At 37.0% G+C, this 23,027-nt stretch overlaps 1 protein-coding gene across 9 annotated transcripts in view; it reads right to left on the bottom strand.

Annotated features, from left to right (window-relative positions):
* The window catches only part of PDE4D (phosphodiesterase 4D), a 624,128-nt gene that overhangs the window by 83,233 nt on the left and 517,868 nt on the right, over positions 1-23,027 (bottom strand). For all 9 annotated transcript variants that reach the window (XR_008463832.1, XM_054185815.1, XM_054185814.1 and 6 more), the window contains 2 exons: positions 18,049-18,122; positions 16,792-16,841 (listed from right to left, as the gene is read on the bottom strand). Coding sequence is in view for 8 of the 9 variants with exons in the window: in XM_054185815.1 (XP_054041790.1) it covers positions 16,792-16,841; positions 18,049-18,122 (124 nt within the window). In the remaining variant the exon portion in view is untranslated. The remainder of the gene's footprint in view (positions 1-16,791; positions 16,842-18,048; positions 18,123-23,027) is intronic.

Below are 23,027 nucleotides of genomic sequence, written 5' to 3'. Positions count from 1 at the left end.
TCACAGGGAATATTTGAGCTACAGTTACCAAATTCATTATTTTTCCTAAAATAAAGCTTATAAGGCATTTAATATTAATCACTTTGTATTTAAGAATGGTGAAACTATAGCATTGGCATGAACTGCACACAAGGCAAAAAAGGAGAATGTTCTAAGTGATTTTATTACCTAACAGATAGAAATATTCCTTGATAAACACCAGCCTGGAGTGACAGATGTTGAATTGAGAACTATTGTTATTTAATAGATCAAAAACCATCAAAACATAACTGAATCCTGTATTCTAAGTAAAGGTGTAAAGGTGCTTGGGTCCAGTCCTGCTTTAACAAATGCTCTATACACAATCTATTTCGTTAAAAGTTTTTCCACGTAGGTCTAGAATTTTTCTAATCACTCTAAGCCTCTGCATCTGAGATTTTTTTTTTTTTTTTGGTGGCTGCTGCTGTCATTTTGTAAAAAGGAAGTGAAGGAAAGTAAAGATAATAAAGATAATAGATACGATTGCACATCGTAGGACTGCATTTAAAGAAAACCATGAAGACATTTAAATAGGGGAAAACAGGACAGATTATAAATTAAGTCACAAGAGGGGCAGAAGAAAAAACTGAATGAAAGAAAAATAGGCACAAGGAGAAGTGAATAAAATAGGGATTTTCTTTGTTTTAAGGGAATAAACTGAAGGAAATAATAATTTGAAATTAATAAAGAGAAAACATTCAAGTTTTAGCAAGATTCTCTGCTTTAACAGAAGCCTTTTCCACCCTTTTTCACCCTCTGCGATTTGCTGAACAAATGTAAAAAATGACAGTAAATCTTGTAATATACCCAGCAGACTGTTTCAAGACATTTTCAGACTTCTTGCTTTCCTCATGCTATTCCAGAGTAGTATGATCACACCATATAGAGTTACTCCCTTTGTCTTTCTCTGCAGTTGGATTTTTAAATGGCTGATCCCTGGATTGTCAGAGCATCTCGCAGTTGTTAATGGATTTGTCCCCACAATGAGGTAGGCAGCGTGAGAGAGGAAGCCACAAGCACGGGTGTGATCATACACGAAAGCTCAGAACTAATTCCAGGTGTGAGTCTCAGTGCAACGCTCTGTCTGTACAGCCAGCTTCTGAAGGCAGCCAAGTTGCAGTCAAAGGCTTTAGTGCTGCTGGCCATAAACAATCTCTGTCGTGCAATCGTGGCAGCACAGTTTTGGGTCCATGGAGTCCTGCTCAGGCTGCAGAACTCCCAGCTGTGCACTGAGCTCCATGCTCAGCTTGCTGCTGTTTTGACTAAGTGGTCTAAGCTTTCCTCTGTGGTTGGACTTACACACGTGGACCCAAACAACTTAGCCTAAAGGCTGCAAAACCTGAAAATGTCTTTGGAGTCCCTTGACTCTGTTGTGTCTTGTTGGAAACTTCACTCTGCATCTTGCACCTTTTTCCCAAAGAGAAGACTGAAAACTAACCAAAACAGTTTTAAAACACTATGTCTAAAGTGAAAAACCTGCAAGATAATGTCTAGTTACTGGTTTTGAATATATTAACACCTGATTGTATTTACTACATTTTGAAATCCAGGTAATAAGCACTGTCAATCTTCACTAAATTCATTTTTAACAAGCCATGGATACTTATGACATACAGTCATTTTCTCAACAAAGGGAAGATGAAACTATTTACCTCAGCAGACTGCTCTCAAAGTTAAGCATTTTGTGTGACAATATAATTGTGTGGTTCAGCTTTTAACACACTTTGCTTAAACTCACCGTGCAGTGGAGTCTGTACAGTTAAATCTTACTTTGGACCTTTGCTGTCTAAAAATTGTATGTCTTCTCAGCTACAGTCTGTGTTAGAGTTGAGGGATGAGTGTTTTGCTGCCTTCTTTTCTCAGAGACATGAACTTGCTGTGCTGTGCATCTGAGTTTCATGTCTGAATGTCACATCTGGATAGTGATCTGCACTTTGATGTGCAAGACTTTTTCACATATATGAGAAAACGGCAGCTAAATCTTCAAAATTAATCACTGTTGTTTCAGAAATAAATCCACTTGGGATAAAGAGATTAAAAGAAATTAACATGACATTTTGGAGGCATGAAAGCTGAATTTACATTTTAAATGGTAATCAGGCAGATGAGATAAATCCACATCTATGTGATATTTTGTGTAATATTGATTTATTTCTAAATATTTTTGAAAGACCCTAAAACTCAAGCTCAATTTATCTATTTAAGTGAGATTCCAGTAAAACTAGTTTTGCTGTATGAACCCTACTGCCATATTTCAATCTATAGTTTCATTTTGAGCAACTCAGATTGCCGATTTGTGGGGATTAAATGATGACAGCATGATGAAAGGCAAGCTCATGGCTTCATATACTTCTACACAGTTCCTGAATTCATTTTACAAATGTGGCTTTCGCCAAATCTCTTACTCTGTGTAACTTTTTAAATAGGATTAAATTAATTCAGCATCGTACAGAAATGTTTGCCTGTGATCTGGGCCATCTTTCTGCCAGTCAAATAACAGGTTTATTTTTGCGGAAACTTTCCAGCTCTGGAATGCAGAGTGCTGTATGCCTGCTAAGGGTTTCAATGCCAGCTAATGATCTAGGGCAACAATTAACACATCTGTATCTTCAGAAACCTGTATAAACCCAGCACTACTTTTTTGTGGTAGTACTGCTTAAGGTAATATCAAGTTCCCAGGCTATCCTACCATTTGCTACTTGAATCTGTCCTTGAGCAGCCCATTCCTTTGTTTTCAGACAACTATTTGAATAGCTGTGTAGAGAATTAACTGGAAAGCTTATGGACTGAAAATAAAAAAGGAAAAATAATACAGGTTATTTTTCAGTCTGTTGGATTCCTTGACTATTTCACCCTGTGTCCGCATAGACAGCCTGATAGCACATTGCAGGGAGTCGTGAGAGGAAAAAAACAATCCTTTTGCTCAAAAATACACGTTGAACCATAGCCTATGTCCCATTTAAATCTACAGGACCTAAATACATGCCTCGAGTTTTCTGAAACAAGGCTTAAAGTACTTAAATCATAGGCAAGTAAAAAGAAGAATGGTTATTTTTTAAACCGAGTCGAAATTTGGGTATGTCTCTCCACTGAGTATTTTAAAATGAGGCAGAATGAGTGTGTGTGAGGCAGACCTGCAGAAACCGTGCAGAACACGAGAAAGTCAAGTGGCCTTATTTGATTGAGGACCCAGCTGTGAAATAAAAATATTCCTACTTGTTGCTAACACTCCTACAGGAAGCGTAGTCAGAGAGTCTGTCGATTTTCAGAAAAAAAAAAAGGCACCTGCAGAGTATAAAGATTAAGTACAGATATTGCATATGTTTCTTTCAGTTGATTACACTATTTAGCATGCATTACAGAGTTTAGATTGTAGCCCTGACTACTTTTAAATGAGGATTTAACTCATACCTGTTTCATACCATTAATGACTCCAAAGAAAATTATATCAATCTAGTTTTAGGAACACTTTTTCAGAAAAAATCACAGAAGTTTGCTTTAAAATTGGATTTATGTCCCTTTGCACAATCACTTTTAATCACCCTTCTTAAACTTGAGAAATTTATTCCAGAACACCGCAGTAGCAGTCAACATCTTGAAATATTCCCTCTGGAAGGCAGAATCTAGCCTCTTCTTGGAACAAAGATGGATTTCTATGATGTATTTTAATTTTTTGTCTGGATGGAGTTACTTCTTGTCAAAGACCTATAGCTATATTTTGATTTTATTCTATGGCATTTTATTCTTCAGAATACTGATATCAACCTTTTTTATTTTGCAAAAGGAAACACAGTTCTAGTAGATGTTTTTATACATTTTTTTAATAAATCCAGCTCTGCAGGATTGAGCTGTGCTTGGAAGGAATGCCTACAGTACTGGCCTTTCACAGAACCATCAAAACCTACAGTTTTCAAAAATCAATGTTTATCAGTAAATCTATGTATACTATGAAGTAGAAACATATATTTATTTTAACAACCAATCTTCAAAGATATTCTTGGAAAATCTGTGCTATTTTTATAGCCTGTATTTTATAAACAAGATTAATGCCATCTTTGGAGATGAGAGACTTCAAGGCAGAACTGGCAAGTATTTCAACACATCAGGTCTTACCACAAACGTGTATTATTTGTTGAAGCAACATTTGCTCCTTTGAGCATCAACTCTGTGTTCCAGTCGGTATGTTTAGACAATAGTGTTTGTGGACCAGAATTGTGCCTTTCTTCTTTGGAATATGTACTGAAGCTACACAGATCCTTTGCTTCCTACTGTCTTCTCCTGTTATGGCTTATCACAGCATCGTGTGATACTGCCATCTGTACCTCCTAAAGAACAAATAAGCCAAACAGGGAAGGTGGTGAGATGTGGAACTCAAGGGATTATTTCTCCCTTCTTTCTCTTCTCTGCAAGGAGGGTGGAACTGCACTAGACCAGAGAAAAGTATTGTAATGGACTCATGGCTGCTCCAGCTTCAGGTTTATTCAGCAAAACAAAGGCTTGCAGAATTCATTGTGAGAATTAGCAGGAGCAAAGGAATCACATTTTAGTTTCATAATATCCTACAGTGAAAATCTATGGCTGATAAGTAACATGCTTACATACATTTAAAAGTAGCAGAAGCATGTGAGAACTAAGTGGTTTCACCACCTGACTATTGCTTTCCTGTGTGAAAGGCATATGCGTAGTATGTGTGGCAGCTGCTTGCTCCTTCTCTGAAAATAGTGTCTTCAACTGCAAAGACATAGGTTGCTTTACAACTAATCCTTCTCTACCCACCTCCTTTGATAGATTTTTGGAGTTGATGATCGAATGGGGAATGACAAGGTTCAAACAGCCTTTTTATCTGATATGCCAAAAAAGTTTTGAGATTCACCAAAAAAAAAAATAAAATCAACACACTGGAGAAAAACAGTATTTTTGCAGCTGAAATAGATCATACAGATTCCCTTTTATTTAGGAAACAGAAAGGTCAGAATACAAAAAGCAGTTTGGCAGGGGGAGGGGAGGTTAATTTGCCATTGCTGCTGCTTCTACTTGCCAAACTCCAACTAAGAAGAAACTAACCTTTGCAAAATTCTGATTTTTCTTTTTCCCTCTAAGAAGTGGTATTCAAAACCAATAATATTAATAATAAGAACACAGAACAATAATAACAATAATAGTATTAAAGACTCTTCCCCAAACAAATGTTGGTTTCTTTCTCACTAGCTGTCTTGCATCATGTCAGACCTTTCTGAATCCCATTGATAACATTTAGCTAGCTCAGGCAGCCAGACTATGTCAAAATGTTTTCTGATTTTCTTCTTCATTTCTTTGGCACTGACTTCTTCCTAGGCTTTTTCTTCTAGTCATCTTTGCACTCCTTCAATTAAAGACCAATTAGTCAACGGTTCCTACAGAATGCCCACTAAGTAAACCCCTAGCATGTGGCTTGCTTAATACAAGGGGAATTTTTAAATGCTTGCTAAGCCAGTAGCATGGGGAAAGAATAATAAATTAGAGTGGCAATTTTCTACTAGAATTTTAATGTAAATATTTGGGAATAATTTGTAATATTTAGTATCAACTAAAACTTTATGTATGTGGCCACAGCTGCTTCATTAATACAGAATAGCATCATAATGGGGATAAAATCAAGACATTCCTGGTGCAAAAAAAGTCTGCTCCTACACAAGATGGAGCTGAATCTTCTTAACTGTGGGCTGGTTAAGGACTATGATAAAGACCACAAAATTTTTCAATTCTATTAATAGAAAGCAAGAGTCATAGAGCTGTGCAAACCTGCCTGAGTACTATAGCTTGGGTTTGATTAGGAAATTTTAAAGAAGTCATACGGTGATGCTTTTAGTATTTCAAGTGAAAGCTCTCCAGTAAGAACTACTGGCTCTTTCAGTGCCTCCTATAATTTTCCCCGAAATCCCAGAACCATGTCTAGTAAATTCCTTGTTGCACCTCTTACCTGGCAGGTTTCTGCTAGGAAATACCTTAGGATCTTTGGGACTACGTTAGGCTGCCCATGTCTAGTGTCTCTTTTATGACTACTGACACCAAAATAACATCTATTGGGTGACTCTCAAGGTCTTGCCTTGGCACCTTGAGGGGGTAGGGCCTTCGCAGAGCACTTGGATTGCCTGAGATGCCTGCCTGCCTCCCCTGACTGTGCAGAAATCCTCTGGTTGTTCAGAGGTATTTGATATACTGAGCCAGCTATTTGGAAGCATGAAACATAGAAGCATGTCTGAATACGTGATAAAGGCGTGCCCACCAGTTACTTCCATGCTGACCAGTTACTTCCATACTTCCTGATTCCCACCACCAAAGGTCTTCTGAGGAGAGTTGCCTAACTCTCCTTCAGTAAGGAAAGGTCTTTTTGCATGAAGATGTTAGAACTCCTGGCCTGACAGTAGAAATCTGAGTTTTAGGCAATTCTGATCCGTGAATTTTTTGATCACAGTTCCTGAGAAATTACAGTAGGCAGAAGTCGATTTTCCTACCATGCCAGACCTGGAATTACTCCTTCCAGCTAAAGATGAGGCACTTTGAAGAATGCAATGCAAAAAAGCCTGAGGTCAGAGAAAGAATAAGCAAAAGGGAGGCTGTCCCTGTTGTCTGGTGATGAGGTCACTTCTGGAGAAGATGTTGTGCAGAGGCAGGTCCTAAACTGTGAGCACTAGGCCTAGGGTAATTGTCCTAGTTCGTTTTAGGTAATAGTCCTAGGTTCATTTTATCTGAGCACAGGCAAAACACTACATGGAGAGACCTGTAGAACTTCCTAGTCCACAAGCTTTTATTTTTGCTTGTCTCCAGGGCTGTCTGATCCTGGCTGCTGGCTGCTCTGATTCACTGCTTTGTTCAGGCTCCATACTTAAGAGCCTGCATATAACAAAAGCAGAACTTAGGCACTTTAATGAGTGATCTCAATGTACACCTTAATTTTTAAATGGATACTCAGGAAAGTGAATAGGCTTTAATGGATCAGTTTCTCGGTAATCTGTTAATGGAAGAGAGATCTACTTTCAAATCCATCTTTTTAATTGGACAGAAGATAATGTATCACTGATCAGAGATGTCAGAAGCCAGATGAAGTGTGAAACAAAGGTGCACTCAGACTGCACCCAATTTCATACCAGAAGCCACATCTGCACAGTTTTATTTTCTATATTGATCAGCCAACGGTCTGCATTCGTAACAGGAAGGAGAAAACTGACATAGGCAAGAGCCCTATGTTTCTTTCTGATTCATCTCATCTCAGTCCTACAAACCAAACCACCTTTCTCTCTTTTCACTTGATCTGCTCTTGTTATTGATACAGTAAATGCAGCCTGGGTCACGTACAGCTCTCAACTACCAGTGACCGTAAGTGACACAGCCAGGCAGAAAGTAGAAGAGGAAGCACACAAAGCCTGTCATCCTGACAGTCTTTCCAGTAAAATGGACAGTTTGGGTGAAATGGTGATATAGGGACTTTTTTACTGATGCAGCAAAACATAAGGTGAATCTAAAGGTAATAAGTGAATATCTATGTTGGGCTGCATATCAAGTTATCCATGTGGAGATTGATGATACTTCATGTTTTCTTTTTACACTGATCATTACTCTAACTCCAAAATGTGTGAGTCTATTTCAAAATCAAGGCTGTACTACACTGCAGTCATTAGGAAAAGTAACCCAAAGTGCTGGACGAAGCTTACAAGCAGAGGTCAGCCCTATGCTGCTTTCTAGTTTTTATGCACTTTGATAACCTAACCACAGTTTCCACCGAAACAGGCCATTAAAAAATTAAAAATCCTACATAAGGTTGTAGTGTATACACTGCAAAACAACTACAGTTATTTTCTAATTGTTGATTTGGATGGATAGTTTCAATTACATGGACATACTTGCCAGGAATATTTTATACTATGATTGTACTTCTCTGTTTAAGTAACTTGCTGTTTTATGAAAGCTTACACATTTGACTACCAGGTATCAGCGTTGAAGTGCAAAACAAAAGGTACGCATAATACCAGAGAAAATGCATCTTTTCATAATACATGTTAATTAACATTTCTAAGTAACATAATGTAACCCACCATTTTGCAATTAGTATAGTCAGGGCAAGTCATTGTTTAAACATCCTATGTGATCCTGAAAATTCTTAGGTTTCTTATACTTTCACTGTATAGACAGCCTGCATTTTTTCAGATTTTTCTACAGTACTGTGCAGTAATCAAATGTAGAGTTTATTCTATTTTGTACCCTGGTTTCATTCACTTCCTTGAATGTGGGATGATACACAAACAGCTTATGTTGCCCAAAACCACATCAATCCTATTCCTGCTGTGCTGCCTCAAGAAAGGTAATCACTGTTTAACAAACCCACTAAACTTAAAGAAGCACTGTGTAAAGTTTTCATTTGGAATCTCTCATTCAGTTAGAAAAGTTTTGCCACGTTAATTAAAGGTCACCAAATCGAGATGGAGAAAGCATTCAGGAAGCCTTCACTGTTGTATCCTGTCAATAACAACCTCTTCCCTAAACCAAGGAGGAGGGCTGAACTGGGCACACGAATACGATTCCCTTTAAGACAGAAATACAATTTAATAGTTATCTTTTCAAATGACCCATTTTAAACAGGTATTTTTTCATTAGAGCACAAGACAGTGCTGAACAAGCTGCAACGGAGCGAGCTAGTTTTTCATAGAAAATAAGCAAATGTGGCCCCAAACTCTGTATGTGCAAGGAAAGAAGCTGCTAGTTCACCTGGAAGGTGACAAAATGATTGTGCCAGACTGGCTGGGGAGTAGACTCCTGTGTCTCTGATTCCCTGCCTGTTCACTGCATATGTTGTTTACTATAGGCAGGAGATGTATGAATGAATTTCAGTCTGAATGTAATTTGTGCCCTGTATCTCACAAAGCAATATGATTTTGTTTTTATTGTGGATAAGAAGGCTGTAAATGTGATAACTCTCCTTTTAGCTATCGTGACCTAGATAAGGCCTTTAATGACTAACTTAAGAGAGCAGCTCATGTAAATATCGCCGTTTTCCAAATCTGTTTTATTTATGCATTTATTTATTTATTTAAAAAAACAATATTCAGACCACTTTAAAGTATTTTGTACAGTAGCTAGAGGGATTTCACTAGAAGCTAAATCTATATTTGCTCTAGATTGCACAATATAAATCTTTTTCTTTTTATCTGCTATCTGGATTGCACAACAAGAAAATAATGCTAGTTTATAGTGCATCACCCCAAACATTCAACAGTATAATTTCTTTTCTCAAACTGAAGCTTAACACATACATTCATAGTAGATTTTATCACATAAATGTGAATTAGATCCTGGTCTAAAAAGACAATAGAATGGAAAACTTTCTAGGTTCAGATGTATCTTAGATTTTACCAGCAATTGCAATATTGCCACACACCAAAATAAACCAATTCAAGAAGACACTGTACACCATGTAGACCAGTCATTTAGTTTTTAATCCTCCTTCCATCTCAATCATCTGTTTCTGCTGTCCTTTCAGTACGTAAAGCCCTGAGATCAGTACCTGACGCAACTCTAAAACTCAACAAGGATGCAGACCACAAATAAAATTCAATATTACATAACAGCTTAATGAAAAATGCACAAAGCCTTTTGAAACTGCATTCCACGTGAAGGACTACTGATCTTCTAATTACATTCTTATTTTATGTTTTAATACCAAATTTAGATTGATTAATCCAAAGAGTGGATTGCAGACCATTGTTAATTGTTTTAAGTTATGATAAAATTTATTTTTTCTGACAAAAAATACGTGTCTTCCTTTTCCTTAGTATTTTTCTCTGTAGTTTCAAATTGCCTACTGAGTTTCAAAACTTGATGCCACTGAGGATGCTTAAAGGCTGTCAGAATTACCAGCAGCAAGAGAAAGCAACAACTGAAGAGAAGAATTGTCCTTACACATTGATCTGTGCCATGCAGAGGTCTAGATAACATCAGTATTTTATTTTATTTTTTTTTTATTTTATTTTTTTTTTTTTTTTTTTTTTTAGAAAGGATATTACTTCTTTGTAGAGCATGGCTGAATTCTGAAAGGATGTTAAAGGCATGAAAGAGCAATAGGATTGCATAGATGATAATTAAATAAGTAACCATGCAAGAAACCAGGATAAATAAGTCAACTCCGAATTCTACAAATTTTTTATGTCAAGTACTTCAATTTAATATAAAATAGAATATTAGGCATGGGATGTGAGTTGGTAAGAGGCTTTTTATTTTGTTTACAAAGGCAGGAGTTGAGCTGGATAGAAATAACAAAATGATAAATACTTATCTATCTTATTGACAGTGACAAGTAGCGCTTACATGTATAAGTGCTATGGGTATCTTCCAAAAAACACATTTTCAGGACTCCATTCATATGAACAGCTTAATACAGGTATATAACCTTCCATATAATTTTCTTTCAGTTTGTCAGTTCCTCTCTCTTGTTCTACTGCCCTTCACATAGCATAACATCCACACCAAAAAACACAATGTGCTATTTTTATGGTCTATCTGAGAAAACAGTTGTAATGAATGTGGCTGTCTTCGCATAGTTCAAATAAAGGGGGAATTTCAAAAGCATTTGCAGAAGTTAAAAGCACACATTTAACTGACTCTTAGTAAGAACTCTGGTCCTAAATGCAAGTATTGAACATATTCCCCTAGGAATTAAACTGAGGTGGAAGGGCATGTGTGTGCCAGTGACTTTTGTGCATATAGAGCACTTCTGGTGGTTGAATTACACCACTGGTGATGTACACTGTTAACCTGAAGCAAGTCTGAAGATACACATTTGCTAATTCCTGAAATAGTAGATGGCATTTACCACAGAATGAAAGATGTGAAAATGCTACAATTCACATCCACACTTGAAAATATAAGCATCTGTGGTATTTATCCTGAAATTAAAATAATTGTCTGAGATTAATTCAATTTATTCAAAATATCCGTAAGAGTACGGGTACAAGTAAAAGTACAAAGAACAGAACATTTACATATCGTTCAACATACTGCACAAAGAACAAAAGCCATTTTATCAAAAATATCCCCCTTTAAAACCAGGGCGTAAGGTTTCTCCAGGGCTTCAGGAAAGCAGCGTTTACTCAATATACTTGACTGAGGATTTCAGAACATTTTACCTTGCCTCTGCCAAAAGTCTGTCAGTGCAGTTTACCATAGGAATACTTCTCTGTAATAAGATTAAATATATTTAATGGGTAAATTAAGTAAGAGTGGGAAGTTCTCATGAATGTAATCCTGCTGACTAAATCTAGAGGAGGGATACTTATACTGCAATTACATCTTGAATAAGGCATGTTTTGTATATCTGCCTAAATCTGGGTAAGAAATCTAAGTCCTTTAGCATTTTAAAATGTGACACTGATACTGTATTATGAGACTTCTTTTGTTAAAAATCTGAAGTATTCTGTATTTTTAAGCCTCTGTTTTCATAGACATTAGGATGCCCTCGATGCCATATACCCACTCCCAAGCCAGTGGCAATTACCCCAGTATTGCAAGAATTAACTTCTGCAAGCCATGCATTTTTACTTTTTTTTGTCCACTTGTGTTGTCTCATTTACTTTATTCCCTGCTGTGCTCTGGCAGAAACACAGACATAGGAAAGAATAAAAGGCATCTCCATGCTGTGATACACTGTACAGTCCAGTCAGGCCCTAGAAGAGTCAGCAGGGTATGTAATACTTTGCCTTCTGGACTTTCAAACAGTTTACAGCATATCAGCAATATTACTTCTTATTGAACAGGAATTTACCCTATTTTAGTTCCATCCTGTTATTCAACAAAATATTTTTAGTTACAGAACTGGTATGAGTGAGACACACATATATAGGTATACAAACTCAAAATAAGCTATTGTTCCCAATGCCATAAGATGTGACCTACTGATTTTCATCCATAACCTTTGTTTTTTCTTGTTATGTCCAGCTGCTTTTATTTAGAAGTTTAGTCTGTATGAATATAGATGTTTAGCTTACTATAGTGATAAGTGTATCATACTGAAAGACAGGAGCATAATTAATATTATAAATAATTATATAATATTATAATATCATATGTAATGTTATATATAATATAATATTATAAATAATATAATAAATTAACACTTAATTATTAAACAATGATTGATTATACTCTCAAGGTAATAAAATCTCTAGCAAAAGACTGTGAGATCCCATTTCACAAACATAAATTTAATTGTGAAACCTTAAGCTAATTAATACAAATCATGAACTGTGTTGGACAAAGCCCATGAAAAACATGCAAGAAATTCCATTTGATTGGCAGGATATTGATTTCTGCTGGATTTAAGATTGACGTGCATGTAAAATGTGTAACTCAAGTCCAGTAAGAAGCAACAAAAGCATGGGATAGAAAATTAATTCAGTTAGATTTATAACCTCATAATCTTTGGGTTTTGTATAGATGACAAAATCTGAAGGAGTTTCCTGACACTAAGACACATGCTTCCTATGTTTTAACAAATGAAATGTAGAGGTATTTAGTAGCTTGTTATTGAGTAATTCCATCTATTTTCCTCTATCTGATGAAAAAGCTTTGGGTTAGATTTTGATGTGAAATTATACACTGTAAATAACTTCTAAAAAGTGCAATTTTGCAATTATGATTTATTTTAGGATTAAATGAAGTGACTTTCTTGTTACATATACAAGCCTTCACTTAAAGGTCCTTTGGCACTGCATTTGTAATATAAAGGGACAGTTATGTAATCTACAGTTAAGTCCACTTCAGAGCTATTACTGTGAATTAGGTATTACGTCTATCTAATATATGTATATAAATGAATCAGACCCTGTGTCTGTGATTTCAGGTTAACTAAGACTTGCCAGTAGTTGTGATAGTATTCTTAGGCTCAGAAACTCATTCTTTTGGGCAAATTTATCTCTTTCTGCACACAGAATCTTTGTACATAAAAGCAGCTGCCAGACTGAGTTTGCAAATTGTTATTAGGTGGACAGAGAAATTGTGGGATCTCCTATCTATTTAAAATCTGACCTACATCAAGGAAGACCTTAGATGGTTCCCTCCTAATTCAAATGATTTTGATTTAGAAATGCAGATATTGGAACTGTAGTAATCAAAAGATATATCTAATCCCTGCTCACTTTTTCATTAGTTAAAAATTAAAATGTGCAAGCTGAATCCTTGAGTCACTGATAGTTTCATTTTTGTGAAAATGAAAATGTTATTTGTACTTCATTGGTTGTGTTCAGAGAATTACTATCAACTTGAAATGCAACATCATTCATATCACTGCCTGGAAAATGTGACTTATAGTGAGAGGAACCCCTCTTCTGGTTGAAGTACAGAACACCGCACATGGAAACACTGTACAGCAAACAGGGAGTTATCCCAGGCTGGTCTCCTATGTGGGAGAGAGACAGCACTTCTAGGGAGCATTTAATCTCCCTTTAAAGAAGATCTCTAACAGAAATCAGTTTGCATGTCTTTGTAGTCACACTGCCTATAAGAGGACTTGACTGTAAACAGCCTCGAAAAAATAGGTATCTACATCCGAGATGTCCACAGCAGGTAAGAAAAGTGCCATCTAAGAAGTCTGTTGTGACATGAAAACCTCCCACCTCCTACACCCTCATTTGTGTGCCAAAGAAGCACTCAGCATGCTATAGCATTCTTGTCTGATACTGAAGATCAAGTATGTCATTGGTGCTTATTAGCTTCTTTCGACAAGTTTCCCGAAGGGATTCATGTGGATATATTGAACAGAACAGACCATATTTTGATCATCAACTTCTACATATTTACATTGCAAAATCACTGCAAATTTTAAGGTCACCATGGTTGCTATTGTTTCTAAAAATTTGAACATTTGATTCCTGTGCTGCTTCACTTCTCAATTCCACAGTTTCTTACTTTTTGCTAATGCATTTTCTCCCACATTTATGCCTCAGGATGAATTCTTAAAATAGTAAATGGGAGAATTTTACTCTTGCTATTTTAGTCACCGTGCTTTACCAAAGCCCTTTTCATCTTTCCCTTATCCTTCTCCCTGTATCTTCTGCAGTAGTTCCCTTTTGCTACACTTTTGCTTTCTGTGAACTTTCCTTTCCTCAATTAGAGTCTTGTCAAAGACACTCTTCCAGGAAGCTTAGCAACATAAACCCTCCATCTTAAATATCTGTTTCAGGTTCAGCATTGACATCGTTTAGTGACGCTGTGCCTTCCAGCCACCTAGTTTGTTACACTGGTGATCAGTTCTGGCTGAGATTTCTAGCTGAGCCATCTGGATGATGTGATGGGACTCTAGCTGGTCTATTGCCCTGGATACTCCATGATACGAACTCTGAGAACAGCAGGACCAGAAGGATTTCGCAGCAGGATGGATCTGCACAAGCTACATTTCAAACATGCCCCAGAAGAATTCAACAAGTTTATTAGCATCTGAAAGGGTTTTCAATCGTTCTGTGAAGAGCAAGAAAAGTGTTCCCAATGTATCTTCCTTCTTGGCATAGCGCTGTAGTGCAACATGTTTTCCTAGGATTTTATATGCCACAAGAAAGCACCTATGCGTACTTCTGCGCTTATGCCATGACATTTGTTGCTATGGAAATATCAAAAACAGTCTATGACTAAGAAAAAGCAAACCCGTTCAGGCAAAATAGTATCCAGCCTCAATCCCATTCAACAGTCAAAATGAATTGTAGCCATTTTCATGCTTTATAGTGGCTTGTATCTTTCCTGTATCATTAAAGTCTTTTAGCCACTTATACCCAATGCACACAGGCCCCAGCTCAGTGCATAATTTGGGCACAGCAATTCCAGCAGCATCGCTGAGAAATCAGATTAAACTAAATTAGATTGAGTTATCCTTACTATTCTTTGCCTTCTCTTGCTTCCTTTAAATTTCTTGGCACAGAAACATTTTCTAGATTAGTTGCAGCACCGACTACACCACCTTCCTTCTAATCATTAAAACTTCAGCTGATTTATTGCTCCTGACATGCAGAGTGCAGTCTGGGGATTAACTGAATGGAAACCTTCAGGGCAGGGGGAATTTAAAAAGAGCAACAGTAACTTCCAGCAGAGTGTGTCTTAGGTCCTGCTGTCTGAGCAGCTTCTCCTGTGGGAGAAAAGAAGCTGACTTCAGGCAAACAGCTGTGGGAGCGCACGTAAGGTAGGCTGGCTCTGTGTTCACATGCATGCATATCTTCTCCTCCGGATATCACATTTTCTTTTACTGTCACTTTTTTACTGTTACTTTTTTCCTTTACTGTCCCTTGGAACCAAAGAACCTATTTTCCAGTATCTCTATCTCCGGTTAAGATAACAGAGTTCTGGATGACTGCGTTGTATGAGACAAATCCCACAATTAAAAATAGGTGTAATATCTATCAATAACTGAAATGTCTCAGAGGGAGTAATTTGAAACCAAAGCCCAAAATTACCTCTTAAAAGAATACATTAACAAAGGGTTACAATTGATCTAAGCACTCATCCGTCTCCCCTTCCTATTTATTTAATTACCATGAGTTTAAGTACGATTGCAGAACATTCTTAACTAAGGATGCTTTTCTGTTTATAGAATACATTTAAAGATTTAACCCTCTGTTCCCCGATGAACCCTACACAAAAATGCTCAGAATATATGATGAGTTCCTAGGACAATAAAATTACACAGAAGTGACAAGACTGGGTCTTTTAGAGGTAAGTAAGGATATTGTATGAGGCTAGGTGAAAAAAACTAACAATGTTAACACATGCCAGAGCCTAAGGACAGAAACTATTGAACATGACAAAGCCGCACATCTCAAAATAGCCGAAGTACCATTTCTTCCTTGAGTTACAAACCTATTATACACTTAAAAAGACAAAAGCTATTTTGAAACTTCTGGAAGTGTTAAGTTTTCAGTTTAAATGATAAATTGCCTGTTTAGTAAGTGTCTACATACTTTGATCAAGAGGCAAAGAAATTGCTCTCTCACTCTGACAACACACCATAGAGAATGTAACTACCTGGAAAATTACACTCGGTTAAGAACACATGGATTAACAAAATGTAAAAAAATATGAGGTCAAATAAGGTATGTTCCCATAAAGATGTCCAAGACCAAGCTGCCATAACAGTAACTAAAAACGCCACAGAGTAAAATTTTCAAAAGTGTTCACATAACTTACAATGCCAGTCCTTTTTTCAAGATAATGTTTCTTTAGAAATAACAGTGTCTTTAACAAAGGGATTATTTTTCTCTTACGCACCTTCAAATGTTATAGAAATAGAACTTACCATCCTAAATCAGAGAAGTCAGTTTGAAAAGTTCTCCTCATTGCCTAAGGGCCTGTAATGCGACAACTTTGCCTCAGTACAACTACAGAACTCCCTGTCCCAAATGAAAGATTGATGCATTCCTCATACCAGTTCTTTCTAAAACATCTTATTGCCAAAAGTTAGTGATGATGGTAATCATGACACGGTCACACACTGGTGTATATAAGGAAAAAACCAGAATTTGGGAAAGAAGCTTAAACCAGGATAATAAGACAGAAATCAGAAAGCTAACATGATACAACACCAAAAGTCACCAATTTGAGTCATCACATGACTCAAATCCTCTTTGATAAAACAGATATTAGGATATGAAATCTAAGGTTATTATTATAAAACATGGTTTTCAGTGAGAATTTATAAATAAATATTGAATTTAGAAACCCATGATAGTTTCACAGAGGATTCTTAGTCATATTAATTACTCTTACCTGTTATAGTTGCTTTGTTAATAGATGGTTGGTTACACATTGGTGATCGTCTGTTTAAACGAAAGGAAAAAAAAATGTGTAAGCCTCTTAAACTCACAGATGACTGAATCCTTGAACATTTCATTGGGAAGTTATTTGGGGCTGGAATACTCTAGCATTGCCAAAGAAAAAATTCATTTGGAACAGATAATTCTTTCTAGTGTAGAAGGGAATTCACAACTGACCCTAAAACCTCTCTGCAGATCAGGAACTCCAAGAGAGAGGAATACTTTAGGAATTTACAAGTTCCTTAAAAACCTGCCTAATCATACCTAGAGCTTACACCTAGCTTGAAGTTTCGTTTATATACATAGTTATTATAATTCTAACGTGGCTTGCACTGCCCATGTTCTCGGACCTGAAACACTTTTTAAAAAATTATTATTTTTCACTTTATTATTTTGCATATACATTTTGCACATTATTTCGTGTATACCTTTCACAACAATCTTTAGGGCAAACAGCTCAGTGGAGTTTTTTGCCAACTAAAGAAAGCTGTAAGTTGCTGGTCTGACACGACTGCATAGGGATGTGTGAATGACGGCAAGCAGGGGCCACACAGAGTCTGCATATTCTAACCAAGGGGGCTGGAAATATCTTTTTGTGGCACTGCGTAAGCAATGGTAGGCAGCTGTCTTTGAAATACTAATTAATTCTACATTCTAGAGATGCACACTTTGGTCCACTACAAAGTTTGCCACTGTAACTAATGCTAATGTTAACTGTGATGCTGTAACATGACTGGAGAATGATCATATTTAAAAGGCTCATTTATAATCATGAACTAATGTGGATAAGTGGGATATCATTATCTTGGATGCGTTAGGCAGAGTTCTAGGTTCAGATCATGCAAGCAGCTCACAATGAGTGTAGCTGTCTGCTCACTTTGGTTCATTTGCAAGACTCAGACTCTGCCTGAATGATCATCTTTGAATGATCTTTGACATATGACTAATTTATTGAAAATCACATAAATTGCATAAAACCACTCCAAGTTTACGCAAGGACAGCAATACAATAGCAATTAGCAGGCAAGGGGTTTGTTGTCTCAGCTATCAAGTATAGCAACTTCGAGAGATTAATAAACTTATTACTCATCACGTATTTTGTGCAGGTTTGGTGACACGGACTGAAATCAGCAACATCTGATTGTTATTCTTGGTTTATATTTAAAAGTATCCCTGCAAAAAAGTTCAGTGGCCAAAAATTGACACTCACTTGCTGGGTGCCCGATCTTGTAAATTGGTTAATGCAGCAAAGTTATTCCGTACAGTACGCAAGCTGGCCAGCACCTGGAACAGACAAAATGGTTTCAGTCTAAATTTCTGCACAGGTGAGACTGATTTATCTCTGCTCCACTGTGCTGAAAGAAAAAGGAAAGGACATTGCAAATCAACTGTAAAAGGGTTCCAGAGTTGGTTTGTCTGAAATCTTTGACCATTATTTAACAATAACATGTCTGTAATACGGGGGCAATAGTTTATTTCTTTTTTTTTTTTCTCCTCATAAACAACTCATTATTTGTTTAAAGACAGACTTACTTGAAAAGGAGGAAAGTTTTTCACAGAATACTACTTAGTTCTCTAAAATGACCATGAAAGCATTCATGTTTGAAAGATAATAGCCCATTCAAGCCTAATAATTCATGCATAAGAAATGATTACAGAATTTTCCATTTGCAGTTCAGCCCCCACAAACCTCAAAGGACAAAGGGAATGAGATTGTCTAGACTGCCATGAAAAATAAAAGTGTCTCCTTTAAGGGCCACAGTTGGTTTGGGGACAGTGCAGAAGGCCAGAGTAAGAAGAAGGTATCACCTGAGCAGGTGGAAAATATCTGCAGGCTCTTACAAGCTTTGCACATTGGGAAAAACAACATAAATGAAGTACTTCCTTTCAGGACTTAATTTCATGCAAGACAGCAGCTAGTGGAGCAGTGGAGGAGCGTCTTCTTGTTATAAGTAGCATGAGCACTCTTTTCTGAAGGCAGTTGGGTAAATGCAACAAATTTTGCACCATGTAAGGATAATAAGATGCACCTCTCCAACTAGGGAGAGGCAGTTCAGCTGATGTCAGAGACAACCACGAGTTGTTTGGAATCAGACTGGGAACGGGAGGAGGCAGCAACACTAACCAGTGGTGTGTCTTTGCAGGAGTTGCCCATTGTTGTTTCTCAGCCCAGGCTGGGCTTGTTCCCTGGTTAACTCATCCTAGGAATAACAAAGGTGTGAATGGGAATTTGAGTTCCAGAGGTTTAAGCTGAAGAAGATAAAACCCTCTTTTCATAGCCCCTTAAATTTATACGTGAGTTAGGAAGGGGCGGGAGTCTGAAGCTAAAAGAAGGATTTAGTGAAAGCTTGTAAGACATGGAAAATATTCAGGAGATAATAATGACTGGCACTGTTTAAGCTACTGTAGGTAATTCCCAAATGAGATAAGATAACAAAAATAAAAATATATTTGTTTCCTAATTCAACAGTATTAATTTCATTATATTTTCCTTTCTAAAGATCAGGAGGCAAATACATATTTTACATTCAGCACAGAATAAAAATAATCATGTATGTCATCAAATTTGCATGACCAGGCTACAGTGACACTAACAAATGTTGTATTTAGATGTTGGATATACACAGACAGAAGACAGGTATGAACTGAGCAGAAAGGGAAAGAAGATCCTGGAGTTCAGAAGTTCAAAAATGAATACAGGAAATACAAAGAAAAACTGATGAAGTATGAAAATATTGTAAACGGAAAGGATGACTTGAAGGTGGAAGAAGGAAAGCATAAATGGAAAAAAGTTGGGCCTATTAAGGTAAGACACACATTTTAGTGAGGGCAGTCCATTTTCAGTTCTCTTTGGTCAACCTGCCTTGGTTCAGTGTATGTGTTCCAGGATGCTGAGACGGTTTGTATGCGCTAGTATTATCAGAGGAACATATCTATGTGGCTCCCAGAGCTGTCTCAGGCCTTGAAAAAATGTAGTCGGTTTTTCTGGCTGCAAGTTCCTACTCAATAATCCCTGTTGGACTCAAATTGGCTGTACATTCAGGTGCACCGATAATTGGGAGCATATACAAGGGTAGCTAAGTGACTCCTCAGTGAGTGATCTCAGGTGCAGCCACGCTTATTAGCTCTGCCTCTGCTGGACGGCAATGAGTGACTCTGTACCTGCTGCACAGGGATGAGTTTCAGAAAGGTTAGTAGGCTAGGCACGATGCCACATGAAAACATGGGCCTACACAGATCTCAAAATACATCATGAAAACATGGATCCAAAATAACGGGACATTTAGCACCTGGGGTGCTGGGGAAAGAAGTGTGCAGCGCTGCACGGCTGCTCAGGGCCAGATACCAGTGGACACTAACGAGCTTTGCTGGACCCACGCTCCGGTCTCTGAAGAGCCATGAGGGAGTCTCTCTACCACGCCCACCACTATGCACATTGACAAACTTCTTCTGCTGTCTGAGATATTATGAATCTCTCCTTTTCCAGAAAGCAGAGACTTGACTGTTTGGTTTTTATGTCCTTCTATTTGGTCTTCTGGCAGGTGAGATGATAACTGTTTTGTAGGTCCAGGGGTGAAATGTCCAGCATCTGCCCAGCATCCCAGCTGCTTTAGCATACATGCACATATTTTGACAATTTCTGCAAGTGCAAGGTGTCCCCACATACATAGCAATGAATATAAAAGTGACAACAAAGATTTTGGCCATTGACTACAGTGGAGCTAAACAACTTTATTTATTATATAAAGGTATTAATATTTATATTTCTACTATATTATAAGTAAATAAAATAATATTTCAATTTTTCATTATAATTTGCTTTAAGTGAGTTTCTCTGTCCACAGAGAAACATTGTGCTTAATGTTTCTAGAGTTAGATTCGTGAGCAAAAAGCAGCCAGTCACCCGCAAACCTCTTTATGTTTAATCCTTAAGTAAATAATACTATTTCCAACATCAACTTACGTACAGTTACCAGTGGATTTAAAAAATTAAACTTTTTTTGATGATAAAAAAACTACAGAATTGGTCCTTAAATTTCGAATCACTCAAATGATTTTATTTTGAAACGCAAAATTCTACAAATAACTAAATTACAGCAGTAGCTGTATATTACCATGTAAGGAAGTGCAACTAATAATATCCTTGTGATAGATTTTTTAATTTTAATGTACATAATTTCATTCTGGTAAAAATAATAAATTATCTTGTCCTGGGGACGGATTCTATGTGGGGTACACAGCATGCCACCCTGCCTCCAGTTAACAAATGCAGCCGCACTACCATGCTGATGTCCTGAATAGAAACCGAAATGCTAAAATTGGAACTATAACCACCAGGTGGCCCATGATCAGATGAAATAAGCCTCCTGATCAATTGAAGAAAATGTGTATGGTTTGAAATAACTGGAACATGTGTACCACATGCCATGATCTACCACCACCAGGAAGCCACGAATGGATTAATACGGTGCTTTGGCTGTTTGCAACACAAAAACAAAGCGCCTACGTGATGAAATATTGCTCTAGGAAGGTATTAAAAGGATGACTTGTACGATATGTAGACATTGCACTGGCACATGGGATCCAATTTCTGAAGTCCTGAATGAGGTCCTAATACTGCTAACGTAACTCAGAGGGATGGGCCCTGTGCCTAGCCGCCGATGCCATCTGTGAGCATGGGATTTGCATGTTCAAATCATTTATAAGTAAGGGCTACATTTTTCCTAAGAGTCTAATCAGATGTTACTTCCCCTCTGTTAGGCACACTCTTATCAACTGCATCTCAATTCCCCCTCTGTCAGGGAATGTGACATGTGATAACTCACCCTGTGAGTGCTTTTTCTTTCCCCTGTTCAATGCAAATCAAAATGAGTTGATTTAAATCACTGCTAACAGGGGTTTGCAATGAAATACTAAAAGCTTTCAAATAATCAATTACAGCACCTTGGTGCAAGCTAGCATTAACATCCAACTGCTCCTGCTCTAGTTATTGAAGCACGTCCATCAACGCCAACAAGAAAACGAAACTGACCTTAAAACAAATAGTGTGTTTGTTCCAAGAAAAAATATCCATAAATGGGGTGTAATATTTGCTGTTTTTCTAGGGATACTATAACTTGTCTTATCTATGTGGCATAATTTGTAATAAAAATTCAGATGACAAAGAACATGAACTCAACTAAAATAAATATTATTGGATTGCTTGACCACTGTAGAATTTGTATTTTTTCTGTACTCAAGAGTTAGGGTTTTTTATGTTTCCTGAGGAACTAAAACCACAAACGGTTTTACTTTTTTTTTCTCTTGTTTTTCCTGTAATTTCTTCTCTTCCATTATTGTTCAAGTATATTTACCGTTTAGATCTTAAAGTATTCTTAGCAATGCCCTGGCTTAATCTTTTCTCTGCTAATAAAAGATGAAGCTTCTTCATATTAACGATTGATCATCCAGTTTTATAAATGCTGTATCTGTTTACAATATAATTGCATATATAATAACTTATTAAATGACTGTTAATTTTTTTAACAGCTGATCGTTAGACCAAAGCAACTTGCATATTCAGACTGAAGTTGGACAGTTTCTTCTTATTTGAGGCTGCTGTGTGACTCAACCTTTCTCTTTCCATTCACCTTCAATCCCATAGGAGTTCCAGATTTATCCCGCCCCAACCCCGGCCCTGCCCCGTAGTTACACTGAATTAACTTTCACTCCTACCTATTATGGAGTTAAACCTATCATGATGAGTTCAAGGAATATCAATATTTACTTTTCATACATGACAAGACAGCTCTATTGCTAAAAATTGTGGAGTTTCAATCTAAATTACATAGAATTTTGAGCTGATATTTTATAAAACAGAATCTGAATTAAAAAATCGAACAAATGTCAATGAGTTTGTAAAGGAACATAAGTATTCTGGGTAAAACTTATGTTGCATCTAAAAATTCCCCTGTATTGAATGCATAAAAGATGTTCAGAAGGAGAAAGTGCCATTATAAAAAGCAGGAGAATAACAGAGAGCACAGGTCTGTCTTCATCATGACTGTCTGCTGCACTATTTGAAAAGAGATCAAAGGTGTTTATCGTGTTGTTGCACTTCAACTTTTCAGACAACCAACAAACATTAAAAAAGAGAGATATAGATAACAGAGCGGGAGGTTTATGACTTTCTGTTTAGACAGTTTTTTC

This window comes from Rissa tridactyla, chromosome Z (assembly GCF_028500815.1).
Source record: "Rissa tridactyla isolate bRisTri1 chromosome Z, bRisTri1.patW.cur.20221130, whole genome shotgun sequence".
Taxonomy (NCBI): domain Eukaryota; kingdom Metazoa; phylum Chordata; class Aves; order Charadriiformes; family Laridae; genus Rissa; species Rissa tridactyla.
The sequence above is the reverse complement of the archived record's forward strand: the minus strand, read 5'-3'. Positions and strand labels throughout refer to the sequence as shown.